This window comes from Cygnus olor, chromosome 2 (assembly GCF_009769625.2).
Source record: "Cygnus olor isolate bCygOlo1 chromosome 2, bCygOlo1.pri.v2, whole genome shotgun sequence".
Taxonomy (NCBI): Eukaryota; Metazoa; Chordata; class Aves; order Anseriformes; family Anatidae; genus Cygnus; species Cygnus olor.
In genome coordinates this window covers 68,686,568-68,708,169 of record NC_049170.1, presented here as the reverse complement: position 1 = coordinate 68,708,169, position 21,602 = coordinate 68,686,568, and the positions used below count along the sequence as shown (strand labels likewise).

Genomic DNA, 21,602 nt, shown 5'->3' with positions numbered 1-21,602 from the left:
CAAATCTTGCACAGGGTGCTACAGTAAATCCAGGGCTAGTGCTTGCTGGTCTGAATGCTGCATTATGGATGGGAAGTGCAAGCAGGCTCACTTAAAGTTAGTGAGGAAAGGACATGAGAAAGCAAGATAAATGCAGTATTCGTTGCCAAGGTAAATTGAGTTCTTATAAATTTACTCGAATATCTCACTCTTAAGTTCACAGAATTCTTGGTCTATACTCACAGCTAGGATTTGGCACAGTAATGGTTGAAGAGTTAAATTTATTCTTCAATTTCACAAGGCCTGCATAAGTAACTATAGAGTTCACATGCATTGGTATGGAAGACTTGATCTGCATTTTCATTTGGAAAAGAAAGCACATTAAACAATGCTGATTCTTCAAATTTATGTAAATCTTAATTTGAACCCCAATCCAAACTTGAATCCTAACCCTAGCTTTCATGATACACAATATTATGTCACCAGCGTTTAAGAGTTAGGAGTGTTCCCATGGGTCTTATTCACAAATCCTAACTCTAACCTCAGCTCTGGCTGCTTCCTAGACACAATCCTGAAAGTCAATACCGAGGCACTTAGACAAACGCCCAGAAGTCATCCATTTATTCACATAGTCCTAGGAAAATCTAACAACTGCTCACTGCAGCTTTTATTCTCTGTAACACAAATGCTTAAATGCAAACGAACCACCTACTGCTAAACAAATTCCAGCATTATCTCTATCTTTTGCCTCTGCTGTCTGAAAATTCAAAATAACACTCGAATCAGCTGACATCCACTGCCAACCTACCTCTGTAGGAGATGCAGAATTCAGCATGCAGCTTTGCAGTCCTTATGCTTATGCCAGAATTAGCTACAGGCTGGTAAGGCTGTCCAAACAGATTAAGGAGCTCAAATTCAGCCAGTAACAAACCTCAGGCTTGAGATTTACAGGTCTGGCAAAATGCAACAATAAAACTGGTACCTTAGGAGTGTGAACACAGCATGCTAGAGCAGATGTCTGCTGCATAAAAGAAACAGCTGTGTGGACTGTGCATTGATGTTTCTAATCTGTTGTTACTTGAAATGCTGCTTCCCCGGAGAAGTTGTAACGGGCACCTCGTTACTCACTGGTGCTTCTGTTACTGGGGAGGAATCTTGCACTAGCTGTCATGATGCCAGTAATGAATGGCCCTGTGGAACAACCTCGGTTTATAATCTTTGCACCAGACAACCACCAGTTCAGCAGTAAGAAATATAAAGAAGTTTTTATCCATCCCAGAAAAAAGCCCTTTCTACTATAAAGTGAGGTCACTGGTTAAGAGCATATTCTATAGCAAAGTCCAAAACAAAACAAAACAAAACAAAACAAACAAAAAAAAAACTTACAATCACAGACAATTAAAATTATGTCTTCATATTAGTCCAATTTAAAATGCAGACATATGTTTTCTGCCTACTGTGTTTCTCACAATTCAGCTTTTTGTCTTATTTCCCAAAGTTCCTACATGCACTCTAATACCTTGAGTGCTATTTCTTCAAGGAGACTATTTGTTGGCTGCAGTCATAAGCAGATGATCAAGCTGACACATACTAGCTAGTCATCTCTTGGTATTTTCTGATTGTAAGGTTGTATATATACACACACACACACATATATAAACTTCCTGAAGATCTTCTACTACACATTTTAAAACAGTATCAGCCTCTAAAGCAACAATGTAATGTGCATGCATTTTGTGTATTGCAGTGAAGTTAAACGTAGGAGTTAAATGTAACTGCACTTCCCTGTTTCAACAAACCTAACTGTAGCTTGTTAGGACATGGTTTTCAGGGGGAATTCCGCCATATCTGTCAAAGATGGCCCTAGCCTGGAGTTGTATACATTAGAAGTTTTGGAGAACTCATATGTGTATCTACATTTCATGCCCAACTTTCTGCTCTCTAACAAAGTGAACTAAAATACCAAGAAAGAAAACTCTGCATTTGTAACAACCAAAGACCCAGATCTAGATACACACCTCAGGTTTTGACCTTTAAGTCCTCTGATTTTGGTTGCCTATATCCTGTCTGCTTTCCAAGACAATTTAGGGTTATAAATTAATCACATGCTTTTACAATTACTCCGTTCGGCCAGTTCTCGCTATTATTTTAGCATGTGCACTGGGAACAGCACCACACGATTCACTTCTTCCCTCCAAAATTCCTACGTCATGTAACACATCTCAGGCATAATAAGCGTGCATTTTGTCTGATCTGGCAAATACTTGATTGCCTTATTCCTTTTCTTATGTATCTTGTATGAATGTATGTATGTACTGTCATACCTGCCGCACACATTCACCACCACGGATGCAGACCAGGCCACTTCACAAATGACTCTTGTGAACAAGTTTCCTCGCGTACTTACAGTCAACAAAAAGACGGAAAGGATGCAACTCACAGTGAGACATCACCAATTAAAAACTAACCAAACGCAGTGGAAAAATGCCAGTGTGTATCACACTTGACTCCAGGCTCTTCTCTTTTGTACCAGACCGGGGAAGGCCCAATCTACCTTTACTTGGTACTGCAGACCTCTGACATGTCCTTTGGTATCTCAACGCTTATGCGGTATCATTTCCTCGGTTGCCTGAAGCTCTAAAATGTAAAATTGTTGTAATAGTCTCGTCTACCAAACTGACAAGAGAAATCCTATTCTTTTACGCCCTTACTGACATACTGCCCATAAGCTCTTCACATGGGATTAAAGAAGAATGAAAGCAGGGGACAAAGAGAGGACAGAATGCAGCAGAGCCACAGAATCTGGTAATTTGTGTAAAGGTAGAACTACTGAATATTTTAAGCTCATTTTCACTTTCCTGTGTTTCTGGTGTTTTTACTTTAGGCAACAGCAATAACCTTAAATGAATGTAGATATTCCGTTTTCAAAGGTAATTAATGATGGCAAAGTATCAGGGTGAAACAACAAGTATAAAACGCAAAATACGTAACACAGCAAGCCGAAGGGATTGCTCAAACTGTTCAACTGTTGTATCGGCCTTACACGACAAGACTCAGCTCTAGTCACAAAATCAAGCCTGAAGAAGGCACACGGTGCCCAAACTAGAACTCAAACAACTGAATTGGCTGAGTTGGAAAAAAGCAAAGCTGCTGAAGTGCTAAACAACGACAGAGCACACGCAACACGGAAAGGAGGAAAGTACAAGGGGAAGGAGGCTACAAGCCTTCATCGGAAAGGCCCCAAAGTGCGACCCCCAGAGGGCACTGCGCAGGCGAAAGGAGGAGGGACACTACAATAGTTGGGTGTCAGAAACCAGTAACATAAATCCTGCCCTGTCTTGGAAAAACGCGTGAATATGTTTATCACCGTACCACAAATAAGTCCTCGTTGTCTTGCTTAGATGTACGCATTGGGTGGAATTATCCCTCGCTTACCCAGCGCTGTTAATAAAGAATACCTGCTTCCTAATTCTCCAAAACGAGTCCTGGAAAGTTGCATCGCTTTTTGCATTTCAAGGGTTTCTGCTGTACCTGAATTACGTGTTAGCGAATACCTCTGAGCTGCACGCGAAGCCGGCTACAAAAATTAACAAAGAAACTCGAAAAGGCCAAACTCATAATAAAAGCAGCGAACGGGACGCGGCCCAGCGCGGCGGCAGGGTGAGTAAGCCAGAGGCAGTGCCACCCACCTGCGCCCGGGAGCCGCAGGAGCCCCCGCAGCCGCAGGCAGAGCACGGCGCTGCGCACGGCGAGCGGGGCGCGGTGCCAGCCGCCAACTGCTGCCAACCGCCGCCGGGCCGCGCTGACGCATCGCCGGGGCGACGCCGTGGCGCTGGGCGGGACCTGCCACCTCCGGGGAGGGAAGGGGAGGGGAGGGCAGGGGACGGGAGGAAGACCGGGAGCGCGCGTGCGCGGCTGCGAGGGCGTACAGTCGCAGGGTCGATAGTGCTGGGAGAGTTCTCCAAGATCATCTGGTCCAAGCATTCCCCTACCGCCACCATCACCCACTAAAACATGTCCCTAAGTACCAGGCCCAGCCTTTCCTTGAACACCCCCAGGGAGAGTGATGCCACCTCCTCCCTGGGCAACCTGACTACTCTTTCTGAGAAGAAATGTCTCCTCATTTGCAACCTGAACCTCCCCTGGTGCAACTTGAGGCCATTCCCTCTAGTCCTATCACTAGTTACCTGTGAGAAGAGGCCGACCCCCAGCTCCACGCACCTTCCTTTCAGGTGGCTGTAGAGAGCAATAAGGTCTCACCTGAGCCTCCTCTTCTCCAGACTGAACAACCCCAGTTCCCTCAGCCGCTCCTCACAGTACTTGCATTCCAGGCCCTTCACCAGCTTCATAGCCCTTCTCTGGACACTCTCCAGGGCCTTGATGTCCTTCTTGTAGTGAGGGGCACAAAACTGAACACAGTGCTCGAGGTGTGGCCTCACCAGAGCAGAATACAAGGGGACGATCACCTCCCTGGTCCTGCTGGCTACACTATTCCTGATACAAGCCAGGACGTTGTGGATTTCACTCCGTTCACCACCACGCTCTGGGCCCGGCTGTCCAGCCAGCTTTTAAGCCAGCAGAGTGTACCTGTCCAAACCATGGGCCTCCAGCTTCTCCAGAATACTATGAGAGACTGTGACTGTATCAAAGGCTTTGTTGAAGTCTAAGTAGACTACATCAACAGCCTTTCCCTCATCCACCAGGCAGGTCACCCAGTCGTAGAAGATGAGGTTGGTCAGGCAGGACTTGCCTTTCATGAACCCATGCTGGCTGGGCCTGATCCCCCGGTGGTCCTGTATACATTGCGTGATTGCATTCAAGACGACCTGTTCCATCCCTTTTCTTGGCACCGAGGTCAGGCTGACAGGCCTGTAGTTGCCCGGTTCCTTCTTACGACCCTTCTTAGAGATGGGCATCGTATTAGCAAGTCTCCAGTCATCCAGGACCGTTCTGCTGATAGCTGATGGAAAGCGGCCCAGCAATCACATCTGCCAGCTCCCTCAGCACCCTCAGGTGCATCCCATCTGGGCCCATAGACCTGTGGGTGTCTAGCTTGCCTAAATAACCTCTAACCCAGTCCTCTTCAACCAGGGGAAAGTCTTCCTCTCTCCACATTTTCTCTCTTGTTTCCGGGCTCGGTAGTGCGTGAGGGCTAGCCTTAGCAGTGAAGAATGAAGCTAAGAAGGCATTCGGTAACTCTGTCTTCTCTGTATCTGCCGTAACCAAGGCACCCACCTCATTTAGCAGCACACCCACATTTTCCTAAGATTTCATTTTGCTGCTGATGTATTTGAAGAAGCCCTTCTTGTTGTCCTTGATGTCTCTTGCTAAATTTCATTCTAACCAGGCCTTGGCCTTCCTCATTGCACGATTGAGTGCACCCTCAGTAAGTTTGCAGACAACACCAAGTTAGGTGCATGTGTTGATCTGCTCAAGGGTAGGAAGGCTCTGCAGGAAGATCTGGATAGGCTGGAACGATGGGCTGAGGCCAACTGTATGAAGCTCAACAAGGCCAAGTGCCGGGTCCTGCACCTGGGGCGCAACAACCCCAAGCAGCACTACAGGCTGGGAGATGAGTGGTTGGAAAGCTGCCTGGCAGAGAAGGACCTGGGAGTACTGGTTGACAGTCAGCTGAATATGAGCCATCAGTGTGCTCAGGTGGCCAAGAAGGCCAACAGCATCCTGGCTTGTATAAGAAGCAGTGTGGCCAGCAGGTCTAGGGAAGTGATAGTCCCCCTGTACTCGGCTCTGGTGAGGCCACACCTCGAGTACTGTGTTCAGCTTTGGGCCCCTCGCTACAAGAAGGACATCGAGGTGCTCGAGCATGTCCAGTGAGGGGTCTGGAGAACAAGTCTTATGAGGAGCGGCTGAGGGAGCTGGGGTTGTTCAGCCTGGAGAAGAGGAGGCTCAGGGGCGACCTTATCGCTCTCTACAGGTACCTTAAAGGAGGCTGTAGTGAGGTGGGGGTTTGTCTATTCTCCCACGTGCCTGGTGACAGGACAAAGGGGAATGGGCTAAAGTTGTGCCAGGGGAGGTTTAGGTTGGATATTAGGAAGAACTTCTTTAGTGAAAGGGTTGTTAGGCATTGGAATGGGCTGTCCAGGGAAGCGGTTGAGTCACCATCCCTGGAGGTCTTTAAAAGACATTTAGATGTAGAGCTTAGTGATATGGTTTAGTTGGTTTAGTTGAGGACTTGTTAGTGTTAGGTCAGAGGTTGGACTAGGTGATCTTGGAGGTCTCTTCCAACCTAGATGATTCTGTGATTCTGTGATCCACAGCTTCTCTGAGCAACGTGTTTCAGTGCCTCACTAACCTTACAGTGAAGAATTTCCTCCTAATGTCTAATCTAAATCTATCCTCTTATAGTTTAAGACCATTTCACCTTGTCCTATCATTTACCCAAGTAAAGAGTCTTTCTCTATGCAGTTTCTTAGTAGTCCTTTGTAACCAAAATTTCCCCAGTGTGTACAGAAGACACGATTAAAAAAAATGTGTATTTAGTGTCTGAGCCAAAGGGTAGTTTTGAGAGTGAGGTCTCACCTGAAGCTTTAAAGCTCAAAGCTTCCTATTCTTTAAATGCTTTTTGAGGTCAAGAAGAAGAGACAACATGGTAACTACAGGGGATACTGTGGAGGGAGAGGCAGAGAAATAGTGTAGAAGTTCAGATTTGCTCAGCTTCACCAGGCTGTCAGCAGAAAAGGGAAGCTGTCCCAGTTACACCTTTTATCTCCTGTTTGTCACTGGCCAGGGTGGTGACAAGGTGCTGGGTCAAGCACCGCTGACAGATGAATTGCTTCTGCCTTTAGTCAGCTGTGCGGAACAGGAGGCTGTGGGAAGCAGCACTTTGGAGCCCAGAGGACTCAGCAACTCGAACAGTTTGTTGAAATGACAGCACAAGGATTAATATATATATATATATTTTTTTTTTTTTCCCTGAAACAGAATATGTCCATTTCCTTTACCGAAGTAAAAACATCAGAGGTGCCTCCTGGGTACAACGAAGCGCAAAGATGAGACCTGGACATGAGAAGCGTTAAAGCAGCATCACCCCATGGGCAGAACTTGGGCCATGGTTCAGTGACATCAGCTGTGTTTTGCAAAGCATTCTCACTTCTCTGCGGGGACATAAGCGCGTGGGCATAGCTAATTTTCTGAGTTTGATCTCATACCAGGGATTACCTGCTGTTTCACAAAGCTGCTCTTCTGCTTGCTTCTGCATTGTGGGGAAAAAAAAAAAAAAAAAGAAAGGAGAAAAAAAAAAGCTCTCAAAATAAGAAACATGAGTGTGTTTTTTTCTTCTACTTGAAATAAACTCCAAATAGTGGGACATAGAGGATGGGAGTGGTGAGGCAGTACTGGGAAGCAACCAAAAGGCAAGGCTGATATTTAAATAATTTCAATACTACTTCTGCAGAGGCGCAGCAATTGAGTAAATTCTGTTAGTGGTGCCCTGCACCTGCTGATTGCCAGTGCTTTCTGTAACGCTCCCTGATACACAGAGGCAGGAAGGCTGCACTGTAGTTATGACAAACTGCAACATGCTTCAGAGCTATATGGCAAGTACTGCAGCCCAGTCAGTTAACCCCTCATTTTGTCACAAAGGCATTAAGAGAGGTGCTGGGCTTTGCTCTTTCTGTGAAGCAGGAAAACGAACGAAAGCCATCAGGCTGGAATGGCAGGGGTGTTTGCGAGTCCTGCAGAAGAACCTCTGAGAAGATCCTGGTGCACCTGCTTGCCTGCTCATTTTACACAACAAGATTAGCAGACCCGCTACTAATTTTCTGTTGAAAGAACCCTCTTTGGCTGCGGCCCATAAAGGTATCAATGCTTTGCTGAAATGCCAGCATAAGCACCTGAAACCAGCTTCTCACAACTGGCAGTACAACAAGTGACAGCAGGTATGTAGAAGTTAGTAGGGATTGTGTGAACTTTATTTGGTTGCTATTGCTTTGAATGAGTTTGATCCAAACGAGCAACATTTCTTTGTGATGTTTATTCACACCTGTATCATCCCACTGATCTCTGTCTTGCATGTGGGCTCTTGCAAGCTCATGGAGCTGTCATGTTGAAATGTGCTCTCCATTTTGCACAATCCTAACCATAGCACTACATAAACAGCGACTGATCTGCCCTTCCTTTGTTCAAGAGCGATAGCCAGATACTTACTTTATGCGGCTAGAAGACCTCAGGCAGTTGTCCAGACACGGGACAACACCATACACTGCTTTTGTTAGTTCTCAGGCAGATGGGTTTTAACACACCTGGACTAACTTTTCACCCTGTGTCTTGGGAGGAACAACCCAATGCTGAAGGTCTCAGTTGTCCGCTTTTTCTGCATGACCGACACTGAGAACAATAGGAGTGGCACAAAACGTGTAATTCATCTCTTTGGAAGGCCTCCTGCACCTCCAGAAGTGCACTGTGTCTCCTGCTAAATGGTCTGTCTCAAGAGGTGTGATCCACCTTTGTGAATGGGAGTAGCTCAGGTGGATTAGATAACTCAAAAAGACTAAAAAACAAAGCAAAACAAGCAAACAACATGAAAAAAAATCCAGACACCTCCCTCCACTCCCCCCCCCCCCCAAAAAAAAAAAAGTAAAAAGTAGGCTTAGAAATCATATTCTGCTCTGCTGCATCATCACTGTCTCCAGAGAAGCCCTGGTTCCCACCTGTAGAGCTCAGAGGAACACTTGCATCTGTCCGCAGAGATCATGAAGACCTCCCCATTGGGTGTCCCAGAGGAGGAGAGACACCAGTGAGCTCAGCAGACCCAAGATGCTGGGCTGCCAGGCTCTGTCTCCCTGGCAGGACCTGCTGCTGAGGGCAGGGGCTAGCAGCAGAGGGGACCAGGTGGCAATGCCCACATACAGGTGCCCACATCAGGTCCATGACACATGGCCACGCCTGGCAGGTACACGTGTTGAGAAACATCATCGAGAAGCCTCTTGTCTCTGGAAGGGATCCATTCAACACACTTGTGCTTTTAAACCTTGCCATTAAAAGGCTGCTTTTTTGAGTAAAAAGGGCATCCTCAGCCTGGGGACAGCTGGTGCTCCGCCTCAGTAGGGCACTTGTTGTCCATACAAAGCCGGAGCCACAGGTGGCTGAGCTCTGAAAGCACATTTTTTCCACTCCTCAGCTTTGCTGTGACAACTGGAATTTGTTAGGTGAGGATGCCTGCCGTGGCACAGGATGCGGGTGGCCCATACACTCCTCTCTTGTGCTCGAGGAAGGGCCAGAAACCCCATCTGAATGGTACGATGAATGGAAAAGCAGCTACTCAAGGACCGAAGGGAGCACATCTTTCTTCAAGGATGCTGCTTTGCTTGGGAAGCAGACTTTTAAAGATAATTCTGCAGCTATATAAAACAGCAAAGAGGCGTTTGATTTCAGCTTTTTTTGTTTGTGTACGGAAGCTAACATTGCTTTCAAATTGCTATATTTTGGAGAGAAAACTATGTGCTGCACTAGATTGTATCCATCTGATCTTTTAACCACAAAGGGTATTGAACAGACAGGTTGTTGCAGATGCTTGTGCACAAAAGGCAGTGGTGTCGGTGTAGAGAAAGGCTGCAATAACCTTCAGGGATTTTTTATTTGCTCAAGTGGATGTGATGAGGTAATTGCTACCCTGTCTTTGTACCGTGTTAAACAGTTGTTGTGTTTACTAGACAGGAATCCACATCCAAAAAGTAGCATCCTAACACAGGTGGTACATCAGTTGAGAAAATGCAGCCAAGTGCTGCTTAAAAGGAAGCATTTCAAGAGCATAGCATAACAATTTAAGCATATAGGTACAGCAACAAACTTTATACCAGTATATTAACAGCACAAAATCCCCACAGCCTATCCTAGCATTTTAACACATTCAAAGCATAAGTTGCAGTGGTCTAATTTCTCCAAAATCAATACAAAATGGAGCAGCTTACATCTTTGTTTAAGATTTTCATGAAGTTTGGGATCTGCTGTGAATATTATCTCATCTTTTTTAGTCAATTTGCTTCACTTTATTTTTTTTCTCCTTCTAAGTTTAGAAGGCTTTATATCTTAATTTTTATTCTACAGCCCAAATGACTCAATATATTTTGGAGTACAGAAGAAAAATCTCAGTTCTGTGTACAGGGATAGCATTATATACTTATAAACTCAAACTTTGGCTCAGCCTTTCTGGGTGGTAACTTGTTATTTTCTTAGCTTAGTATGTGGGCTAATTACCAAACTGATGTTGCTCACATGAATCTGTTCTTTTTCTGTAATCTGAAGCACCTGGAAGAACTGCCATAAAATTTTAAAAGAGCCCAGTGAGGTAGACAGCAAATACATTAGAAATCAATGCAAATTTGACACAGATACATTAATTTAGTCTTTTGATAAATTCTAGTTGCAAGAGGCTTGAATTTTCAAAATGCTGAACAACCACCCACTACTGAAACAGGATGCTGTTCACTGAATTCCTGTGGGAATCAATTTCAAGTGTCAGACTGCATATATTGTTTTCATAAAAATACAAAGTTAAAGAAAGAAATACTTATTATGTGTGACTTTTTTAAAAACCCAAGAGTTTGTACACCATGCTTTACAAATAAGATTTGGTTACTGGTTTATGACAGCACTACAAGGTTCTGCATGTCGAAGCCAACTAGCCAGTTGCTTATGTTAGTTTATGTTATCTTGTTTTTAAATGCGTATTTATTAAAAGCACACAGTAGCAGGCTGTTACTTAAAACATAGCCAACGCATAATAAAAACATATTTTTCCAAAATATATGAGCATCCAAAAAGTTAAAATACTTGGTAACTAATATTAATAATAAATGCTGTCACCCTGACTAAACCCCAGTCTACATAGCTTTCTTGCTAGGCATACATTGTTTAGGTATGGTTTTCGTTACACAGTACTAGACAGCTTCCAAAATGCATAATATTTAAACAAGCAGTATTTATTTTGGGCCTATTGGAGAATGAATTCAATTATCTGAGAATCTGGGGATGCAACTTTTTTTGTTTAGCTCAGGGTCTCTGGAAATTGTTTTTTGGCCTCTCATTTTGTCAGTTGCTTCATTCCCAGTAGACCGCCACTGTCATGGGAGGTTGATTGCAGAGAGGAAAAAAAATGCTAGGAGAAATCCCTTGGAGGAAAGAAAGACCTAATGGTGAGGCAGAGAGAAGAAAGGTAACCAGGAAGGTGCATTCACATTAGCCTGCTGCTGTCAAACAAAAAAGCAGCTTCCATGAAGTTTTATCATTTCTTTTTTTCAGAAAAAGACAATTAGTCCTTCTATTCATCAGGAATGTGGCAGGTGAATGGATCATTCAGGTGGATTATCCTGCAAGTTGTCTTACCATCTCTTCTTTCCATTGACCGCAATCTACACCACCTCCATCATCATCTTTTCCTATCCCCTGGGGAGCGTTTTCTTTTTACAGCTGGAGCACCGCACCCCTCCAAGCCCGCAGCCTCAGGCAGGAGTGGTGGCTGTAAGCAAATCGCAGCCTCCAGCAGAGGCCATTTGCTTCCACAGGTGCCGTGCCTCCGCACAACCTTCACCTGTTTGGGGCTGGACATCTCATACCATTTTAATGGTAGACATATTGAAATTTTGTGGGCAGTATGCTTCACTCAGTGCCAGAAAGGCAATTCTGGGGGATAAGTTGTTGCAACACACTGCTTCCTCACTTCTCCTCAATTCCCAAGCCATGCATACGGTCAGTGCAGTCACGCATTTATTTCCCAGTTTGAGTTAATCATTCTGATGTCATTTAGGCAGTGTTTAGCCAATATTCAGCACTTTCCAACCTTAAGTCCTGTCCTTCATGCTCAGCATAGCTGTTCCCCAGTGGTAGCCCATACCGATAGGTCTCCACGCTCTCAGCTGGTTCAGCCTTTGCAGGGATTGCATCATGCTGGTAGAGCAACGCTGACTTGATCATCCCAAAATCTTCCTGATTCTTCATCCCTGAATAGATAGCACCCGAAACGTTTTCAGCCACGTGGGTATAGCTCTGAAGATTGTTCATATCGCAGAGGTTGTTGCTGCATTTCAGCGCAGATGGCTTGTAGGCCCGGTAGGACACTTTTGTGGTAGTCGTGATGACGGTTTGTAATGGTGGGGCTATGGGAGAGGGGCTGGTACCATACCTGCTGGGGTACTCACCACAATAATAAGGGTGGTTAGCCCTTGTTTGCATCTGACCATAGTCGCTCCTTTCTCTGTCGGCAGTTTTCCCCCGAACTGGTTTCAATCCATAAAGCCTACCAGTACTATCAAAGATCTTGTCATTGCTGGCCAAAGAACTATAGTGAGATCCATTCAAATTGATGGGGTCAGCATCAGTGGGAGGATTTGTTGGATCTTTGTAAAATGATGGGTAAGGACTGGAGCTTATAAAAGTAGGAACTCCAAACTCATAGCTGCACGGTCTGGACACATAGATCCTTGGATTGGGGCACTTCTGGTATGGCGATAGCTGGTCCTCTTGGAAGCTGGCTGAGTCATAAGGTGCTTTGTAGAGGTCAGCGTTTTGTGGCCAGGGGTAAGACTGAGTTGGAATTGAAAAACTGGTGTCTGTGATGATGCTGACTCTTTCTGGGCCATCCATGCAGGGCAGATTCTGCATGTTATTGACGTAACCACTGCTATCATGGTATCTTCCCACCTGGAAAGGACGAGATCTTTGAGATTTGGGAATGGATACTGCCCACATACACATCCTGACACTTGAACTATTACTCATTTCAGTCCCAAGCAAACAGCTGTAGCATGGTATAAAGCTTTGTTTTGCCTTGGGCTTCCCAGTATTCACCTCTGACACCTCTCTAATTGACTGAAAACCTTGACTTACCTCTGAGTTTAGAGGTCTCTTTTTCTGGGACTGGTGAGAAGAGGATATTTGCTTCTTAATTGCACTTCGCCTTGCCTCTGCCTCCAATTTACTCTCTGGCCTAGGGTGGTCATGGACTCCTTTAGCCTAAATAAGGATAATCAAAGAACTAGATGCAAACTGGAAGGAGGCAAGAGAAAAGAAAATGCAGTAGAAGAATGAGAGAGAGAGACACAGCATAACCTGTGGCCTGGCACAAGAGAGCACAGAGAAGAATCTAAAGAACAAGGGGGGATTAAATTTTAAAAATAAAGCCCAGTTGTGACCTGCAGGTAGACAGAAGTAAGAAGTGAGGGAGGAGAAGTCAGTGATGACTGCAGAGCTGCAAGGCTTGGTGATGAAAAAGCAAAGCTGCTACCCACATCTATGACATTCAGGAACAGCTGATCAGAACCAAGGGGGTGGGGGATGCACTACAAATTTAGTTTAGTTGGTTGACTGAACTCCATGATCCTAGTTCTGCATTATAACACCTGCCACTAAAATGGCAACAGGCTTTAAAGAGGTTTCACACTAACGGATGACAAATATTATTTACTTTGAAAATGATAACCACATTTTGGAAATCTATACCCAGGAAAGCCATCCAGAGATTGTCTGCTATTGAAGCTGCTGTGGATACACAAACTTATGTATGCAAAACTATATTCACATATGACAAAACAACATATGCTACATGTACTTACCCATTACACTTTCCAGTGTGGACTTTCAGGCAGTCCCTAATACAAACTGGAAAACTTAAAACTATTTTAAAATGATATACTCTATCAAATGCAAATTCCAAGTGAGAATTTATCAACAATTTTTAATCAAAATCTTTTCAGGTTTTGCATTTTTATGATGCAATGTCTGAATAATAACAATTATAAATAACACATGAGAATTAGGGAATGTGGCCAATTTGCTTCCATTTACTGATAGGAAAAACAGAGTTCACTGGAGTCTGGGTAGGAAAAAAAGTGCCAAATCCAGCAGAGAATGTAAGCTCAAAACAGAAGGGTTTGGTGAAATTTTTGTCCTAGAACTGCTAAAAAACAAACAAAAAAAAGAACATAGAAACATCATCACAAAGTTTCAAAACCACCTTCTAAATACCCTTTTTCTGGTGAGCTTTAAAACCTTTTAGAATTCAAAGGGTTTTTTTTCATATGTAGTGGAATTTTTGTTTGAAATTATGTAGTTTAAATGATGCTTTCATTTCCCCATTTATTTATCTTAGTAGGAAATAAATCTTACGTCCTTGGTGAGATTCAGTCAGCAGACATGTGCTAAGGTGCAGGACAAGCTTTGTTCATATCTGTTTACTATAAACAAGAGAACTTTAGACCTCTATAATGATGTTACAGCTAAGATGGAAAAAAGTTACCCCTCAAGTACTGCTTTTTTAAAAGACAGGCAAGCGTTACTGCTTTATGTGTTATGGCCAGGTTTGTAATACAGAGGAATCCAGGCACAGCGCCGAACTCCTCTGTACTCACCATGCTCAATGGTACACACACACACAAAGAGGAAAAAAAAAGAGAGAAAAAAGGAAATCTTTCTGGATATGGATATCATTTATGTGCTTGTCTGTGCACATGCATATGCGTGCTTTATACCTGGAAAAATATTGCTTTGCCATCCAGCCTCCAGAAGTTAGTGACCGGATAGCCACTGTGCCCTCGGCAAGGAATGAGCTCAAGGGCCGCGTTGCAGTTTGGACAGGCTTTCTCTGCAAAAACAGATCGAGAAACTTCTGAAAAACACTTGTTCAAGGCGAGGGTGCGATCAGAGAGTGAATGGAGCACAAGAGCAATAGGACAAGTCCTTCACTGAAATTCAGATTGAGATATGATATTCCAGTAAATGGGACGCAGACTACCGAGCAGAATTGAATAGTGCAGACTAGAGCTGCATGGGTGATATAAGCTAATGACTGAAAGGACGGTAGGTCCATTTGCCTGTAGCTATTTGCAGGCAGATGTTGACAGAATTTGGAACTAATTTGCTCACACTTCTTGCAACACCACCTTAGTCTGCATGCCAGAAAACAACCTGGCCTCTGTTTAGAAGTCAGCCAGCCCCAGCTGACAGAAGGGGGGTCCCCAGGCACCCTGTCCCACCCCGAGCCCCCCTCACTTTGCTGCTTCTGTCGAGCCTTGTCACATATGGCGGGGCGCAACTGCAGCCTGGCACCGCCGGGCAGGGCGCAGCTCCTGGCGCACACCACCACCCCCAGACAGGATTTCTTGAGGATCTGGCAGTTGTGGTTGTTGGTGTTGCGCATGGCCCAGCCACTGAGGTGCCTCTGTGCGTTCTTCTCCTCGCTGGAGTAGATGAGGCGCACGTAGCCATCCGGCCAATCCTGGAAGGCATCAAAGTGCTTGGGCTCCTGCAGCAGGGAGAGCAAAAGGACGGGGTATCGCAACACGAGGTTGTCATCCCATTGTAAAACGCACAGCAGGAGAGGGAAGGCTCTTTCTGTGACCTCTCATGCAGCAAAAGCCAGAAGCAGCAGAAAATGTTTTTGGAAGAACAGCGTATTCAGAAACAGTCTGTGAAAGGGGAAAGGCAGCCTGGGCTTCTGTGTCATGAAGGAAAGTCAGGCCTCCTTCCCCTTTGGAATCACCATTGGTAATAAGAAGGTCTGTTAACACCAATGCCTCTTTGCTGTAAGGTGGCCCAGATGTAGGACATCAGCCTCGCTACGAGCACCTGTGGGCTGCCCCACCACACCTGTGCCCACACAGAACAGGAGCTGCCCTGCTTCTGCTTGCTATTAAGTTCTCACCATGGGGCCATACACCCGCAGGCTGGAAACTAGAAGTTTTAGCTAAGCAACAGTTGCTTGCAGTGCATCTAATGCAAGATGAACAGGACTCTTGCAAAACAAACAAAAAAACCATTGCAAAAACATGCAACTCTGTACATTGCAGTAGATGCGTGGTGGTCCAGAGAAAGACCGTTTCCATTTGGGATGTCACTGGCTTTCCAGCATTCCTTACCAAAATGTGATTAACGAACAATGAAAGAATGACTGAGATTTTAAACTCCAAATATTTTACAGTGCAAATAGAATTCCCACAATGCCCATTTAACATATATATACACTACTTGCGAGCAATCCCAGTGAATTCAGGGATTTACAGAGCATTTACATCCAGTATTTACAGAGTTAATCATTTCTGTAATTGCATGAGATGTGCAAAATTAAATACATTGCGAGATGAAAATTGCTTGGGTTAAAAATACATTTGGAACTCACAAACCGAGGAAAAAAAGTGAATGTTCATTGACAAATCTATTTAATCAGACACATCAGCAGACAGATGCAATATTCAGATGGTTTAAATTATAGTGGAAAAAGATCGATCTGAGCTTCCTTTGGCATGCCTTTAAATGGGGAACGAGGGAGAAGGAAGCTAGTCTAACAGCAAGGACTGCTTTAGGAGTTCATACACAGCTGCCTGAGGTTTTGCATTAAATCCCTGCCTTTATTTCAGGCCATCAGCAGAACCCCTCAAGAACCCTATAACTGCCCTGGGAGAGATTTTGCAAGGCAAGAGCTGAGCTTGGTAGGAAGCAGTATTGAGGAGTTAAAGGGACTGTAAAACATAACTCACTGGGAGGGTAGAGCCATCCCGAGGGCTTCAGGCCCTGGGGGAAAACCCCAACAGCATCCTGACCCCATCACAGGGGGGTTCCCCAGTTTCCTGCTGACTTCCTGTGCCAGTGACCCCCCCGCATCCCCCTCTACCCGGTACCTGTGGCAGTTTGGGGTCGTTGATGTCCCAGGTAAGCTTCATGCTGGAGGAGGGGACAGCGGTAGGTGGCAGCTCCCGTTTTTATGCTCCCGGGGCGTCCCTGCCTGGCCCTGCTCGAGCGGCAGGGGGCTGGCCCTGGAGGGGACTCCTGTGGGGAGGGGGGGCTCCCAGCTTCTGCACCAGGTGAGGGCCGCTTGCTCTGCATCCCCCCGTATGTTCAGACTGGTTCGGGGTTGTGCTGCACCTGCTGAAGGTGTTTTTTTTTTTTTTTTTTTTTTTTGGGGGGGTGGGGAGCAGTAGTTGATATGCCTTCTGGTTTTGGGGATTTTCCCAAAAAGTTTGTTTTCAGCTCCCAGGATTAGAAAAGAGTTTGTGACATAATGCTATAGGGACTTGGAGTGCTCTGTGTACCCGCAATCCTTTAAACACTCCTACCTGGCCTCAAGGGTTTTCTCCTTCCCTTCCATCCCACTGATGCCAGGCAGCCTATGTGTGGGTAGGTGGGGGGCACCACGGAGCCCGTTGCACCAGGGCTGGGGGACACCACTGCTTCGGAAGCATGGGGTGTTCATGAAACTTTGTTTGGGGGATGAGGGAGGGTAGGTAGAACATCCTCAATTTTTGAGCAGAAAAAGTGTTAGTTTTTTTCTTATTACATTTTCTCCTTTCCTTTTAAAGGAAGAAGAAAGTGAAAAATGGGGTAAAGAAATGGATGACATGGCAGCTAGAGCAGAAGACTATGTAAATACCTTTTAAATACATCCCTGCTTCTGTTTTACAAATTCCAGAGAATATCCAAGTTGGAAGGGACCCAAATGTATATACCTATATATATATATATATTTATTTAAAGGTGCATTCTTGAATGTATGTAGCAGGATCTAGGATTTTTAGTCGTTTAACGTAACGTTGCAAGTGAAGCCAAGACCACTGCCTTTTCCTTAGCAAACATGTAAAAATTTTTGCGGGAGCAGTGGGATGGGGTAAGAGTGACTTACTGCTACCTGTGCCAAAGGAGTTGCTCGTTCCCTTCCTCAGAATCCTTTAAAATAACTCAGTAGTGAAGCTCCTGCAATCCCCTGTCTCTTTTGGAGATTAAGATAAATGTTTCACCTTCAGGTGTAACAGTGAAATGAAAGTAGGGAAACAAGCCAAGTAAGTATAGATGAAGCCATCAACCCCCCCTCAGCTTTTAGAGTAGCATGGTGAGTGTTTTCTTGTAATCAGCATTGCAATGATTCAAACGCCTGTCTGTTTTAGCCTCTGTGGTGTTTGCTTCCCCTCCCTCCACAGCTTGAATCGCTTCTCACTGATGCTTTCAAGGGGAAGGGATTTCAGAAAATAAGTGATCTGCTTCAAGAGAGAGGAATGGAGCCTTTCCAGAAATACAGCGAGTCTGTCTTTGTCCAGCTGGACAAAGCACTGCGAAAGGTGAGTACCTTAACTGACCTTAAATGTCCTGGTGCCTGCCTTTGTCACCCATGGCATCAGGCCAGCCAAGCGTGGCACTATGTCTTTCTTCAGGAGCTGGACAAGAATGAATTCCACAATGTCTCCCTGCTGCTGAAGTGTGTGCAGCTCTACTTGAAAAGCGATCTTCAACAGGGGATGAGTTTGTTCATCGAGCAAGGACTGGTAGACAAGATGAGTATAATGCCTATATAAATTACTAAGGTGACTTAGGGTTGCTTGCATCAGGAAAAGACCCTGAAGGAAGTGAGTACTAGAGTATGGCTTGTAAAGGTAAATTTTTCTCTTTTTAAATAAATATATTTCTTGAGCTGAGCAGGGGTGGGAGGGTGAGTTCACGTTCTTTGCGCTGCTTTCAGTGCAGAAGCTAACATCATTGTTGCACCTATGTTTTTAAGCTGATGAGGGAGGCAGAGGATGAGGAGTTTAGATGAGTGGTTTTTGTCAAATAATATAAATACAGTCTAAATTCATTTTAAGTAGCAAAATGTTTATAGTAATAGAATTGATGAGCAATTTCAGCTTTTAAAATTATAAAAGCTAACATACACTTTAAGTAGGTCCCCTTTCAGATATAGTGCAACAGGCTCATTTAACCTGCAATTGTATTTCATCTTCTAACCAGCACAACACTGAGTTCAGCTGGCATTAGTTGTAGTAATGCACTTGTGTCTAAGCTGAATAATGCCTGTATCTGATGTGGTTTGGAGACAAGAGTTTGCACTTGCTCTCTGTGTGTCAAGGAGTCCTCAGCCCAATGCGTCTTAATGATGCTTTTCAGGGATATAGGTGATCAAAATTCTTTTCTGGAGACATTATTAACAAAGTCTTGCCTGTCTAAGCTCTGCACCTCAGGTATAGATCTGTAGGTAGCCATAGGTGTGTGATGCTGTGTAGTATGTTGAATAGTGTGCATTCATATAATAACGCTGCAAAAGTTTGGGAAATGTTTTAAGCATTAATTCACCTTGGAAACTTCAGGAGGAGGTCAGTTCATAGTAGCTACAATGTATCATGACAAGGAGGTCCTGGGCACCAAGGATGGGTGCCTTGAGACCAGAAAGAGGGAAAAAAAATGGGACTGGGGAGGGAAGGGGGGAGGATTAGTGCTGCAAGGGCAGCAGCTGGTGTAGCCTGCTAGCAAAATTTAAGCTCCTTCGTGCAATGTGGCTTTTAACACAGTATGGGGCCTGTGAAGTGCAGAGATTGAAAACATTCCTGTGTGTGAGGTTTGCTGCGAATGTGTCTAGTTTAAGTATTATTACCTCTTCTTGCAAGATTTTAACTGATTTTTTTTTTTCCTTTTACCTGGTATCCTGGTTTGAAAGAACAAGAGGGTTTGTGATCCTCATTGATCCAAATGAAAATCATTTTTTGATGGCACTTCTTGAAGACTTCTTTGACTCTGCATTGGTATGTACATGTATGGGGGGAGTATCAGGACTGCTGTTGTTATATAAGGTAGCCATCATTCACAAAGAGCTTTCTATTTAAAAAATAATTACGTAGGTCTTGCATTCTAGGATTCAGCCAACTGCTTGTTTTTGCAGGAAAAGGGGGGAAGAAATTCAGATGCATTTCTCAAACAAAACTTGAGAATTGAAGCCCTTCTTTAAAAGCATGAGTTACTGGCACTGAGCTCCACCTCAGGTGCAAATGCTTTTACGAGATGGCCCTGGTTATTTGTGCCTGCAGTGTTTGAAAGACTGACTTTATTTTAAAGGCTAATCAGAGCTACTTGCTGTTATCACTTATCTATTTATTGTCAATGTTTTTAACTTGAAAGGTATCAGAGGCCTAGGGATGTGAATGCTGTGATTGGAAGAATGCTTTTAGCATCTTCCCACAAGCTGTTCCCCAGTTTTTGCTGTCTATAGTGCTATAAAGTTTTCTGGGGGTATGTGCAATCATATGTCCAACTGGATGTGTGTGCTTACTGGAACTGTGTGTACTTTGAGCGTAAGAACTTGAGTGCTTATGACACATTAACAGTTCATGATTGCAGTCCACTTTTTAGGACACTCTATAGAAGATTTTGAGCAAAATCAGGTTTTCTTGTTCCTCTACTAACTGCATTGAAATTACCAGAATGACAAATAATTTATGGAGTCTGAGTTTGATTCCTTTGTCCTACTAACAACTTCTTTAAGCTTTCACTGTGGATGATGAGGTGGTTGTTGTATTATTTTCCTCCAAGGGACTTTACTGCTCTCCAAATATCTCCTGTTACAACACTTTTACTGTAGCATGTAAACACAAATTGTTTGCACAGGCCCATGTATGCACCAAAAGCAGCAGGCGGGTGCCTGGGTGTGGGTTTTGCAGGAAATCTGAGGGTGCTGCTGAAATGCCTGGAGGAAGCGGGTGCCTCTCCTTTGTGCTCCCTGTGCAGTGCCAGCATGTACGATGCGGGGTGACAGTGTGTGACACCTGTCTCAGGTGCTGCTGCTTTTCTGGATGTGTGTGCTGTAATGTTTGGGGTTATTTTAGTTAGCCCCTGAATGCTGTGGCAGTAGGGGCATAAACACCTAAGCACTTTGCTGCTGTTCTTGGGTCGTTGTGTGTTAACAAAGACATCCTTTTTCCATTAGGTGATATGTAAATGCAGTAATGAAGGTCAGTATTATTATTTTGTTTTTTCCATTCCTAGACCTCCTGAATTTCAGTCTTGGGAGCACACTTCTTAATTCTGCCTGAACTCTATCCCCTCTCTTCTCTCCTCCCTGCAATATTTTCTTTAAAGCCTACTGATAAATTTTTCCTTCAGTTCATTTTCCTTAACAACATTTGCATTATGGAACAAAACATCTTACTATTTCTCTTTATTTTTGATAGGCTTTAAAAAAAAAAAAGCTAGCTGTGGTATCTTGTTTAAATATACTTGTTAGCATCAAGTATTACAATTGGTCAGAATAAGCAGTGCTACTGAAAGGATGTCAGCCTGGTCAAGCAGCTCCTGCACGTCTCCTCGTAGTGCCTTCAGGCACCATTCCGTTGCCAAAGGTGACCACCTCCACAGGCCAGCATGGTAGCTGGGCACCCTGAAGTCCACCCAAGAGCAGAGGACTTCAGCCCATTGCCTCCCTAGAGGTGTGCAGTACAGGGTCTGCAGGCATGTGCTGAAGCAAGCTGCTGCTGCCGTTGTTCGGGGTGCTGCTGCCTTGCAGCTGAGAAATGGGCTAAGTGCTGCTACAGTCCTATGTGCTCTTTGCTGCTGAGATGGTAGCTCCTTTGTTAGAGGGGACACCTCTCCTGCCTTCATTTTGGAGCCAAGATGTTATGGCCATAGCTGCTTTTCCCTTAGGCTAGGGAAGCAGTCACTGCCAGAGAGCAAGATCTGTGTGCCCAGTGACCTGGCTTCACAAGTCAGGTGAGAATGAAGCTTTGCACTGTGCACCAGGTAGCTCGAGCTTATTCATCCCTGCCCCATGTTTGAGTGGAAGTAGAACGGGCACCGGATTGTTCTGGCTAACACAATTGCAGTTTGCTCTGTTGGCTTCTCAAAAATCTGTGTATTGCTTGTTT

At 44.6% G+C, this 21,602-nt stretch overlaps 2 protein-coding genes across 14 annotated transcripts in view; one reads left to right on the top strand and one right to left on the bottom strand.

Annotated features, from left to right (window-relative positions):
* Window positions 1–8,641: 8,641 nt before the first annotated feature.
* On the bottom strand, window positions 8,642–18,035 carry GCM2 (glial cells missing transcription factor 2). 3 transcript variants are annotated; one of them, XM_040548744.1, is made up of 7 exons: window positions 17,901–18,035; window positions 17,287–17,348; window positions 16,608–16,639; window positions 14,983–15,235; window positions 14,463–14,575; window positions 12,823–12,948; window positions 8,642–12,636 (listed from the first exon to the last, which is right to left on the bottom strand). In XM_040548744.1, exons 2-7 carry the CDS (start codon window positions 17,324–17,326, stop codon window positions 11,740–11,742), a joined length of 1,461 nt encoding a protein of 486 aa, XP_040404678.1. In that variant the 5' UTR covers window positions 17,327–17,348; window positions 17,901–18,035; the 3' UTR covers window positions 8,642–11,739. The 3 variants fall into 3 exon arrangements, with proteins under 3 accessions (XP_040404678.1, XP_040404679.1, XP_040404680.1); XM_040548745.1 differs by lacking the exons at window positions 17,287–17,348; window positions 17,901–18,035 and having other exon boundaries at window positions 16,608–16,649; XM_040548746.1 differs by lacking the exons at window positions 16,608–16,639; window positions 17,287–17,348; window positions 17,901–18,035 and adding an exon at window positions 15,332–15,904.
* The window catches only part of SYCP2L (synaptonemal complex protein 2 like), a 28,581-nt gene continuing 21,961 nt past the window's right edge, over window positions 14,983–21,602 (top strand). For 3 of the 11 annotated variants that reach the window (XM_040548742.1, XM_040548739.1, XM_040548732.1), the window contains exons 1-6: window positions 16,239–16,638; window positions 17,286–17,348; window positions 17,901–18,038; window positions 18,132–18,251; window positions 19,386–19,490; window positions 20,669–20,693. In XM_040548742.1, the coding sequence (XP_040404676.1) occupies window positions 16,630–16,638; window positions 17,286–17,348; window positions 17,901–18,038; window positions 18,132–18,251; window positions 19,386–19,490; window positions 20,669–20,693 (460 nt within the window). In that variant the 5' untranslated portion in view covers window positions 16,239–16,629. Of the gene's footprint in view, window positions 15,240–16,236; window positions 16,639–17,285; window positions 17,349–17,900; window positions 18,039–18,131; window positions 18,252–19,385; window positions 19,491–20,668; window positions 20,694–21,602 lie in introns of those variants that run through there. The other 8 variants (XM_040548738.1, XM_040548735.1, XM_040548734.1 and 5 more) reach the window with 5 other exon arrangements.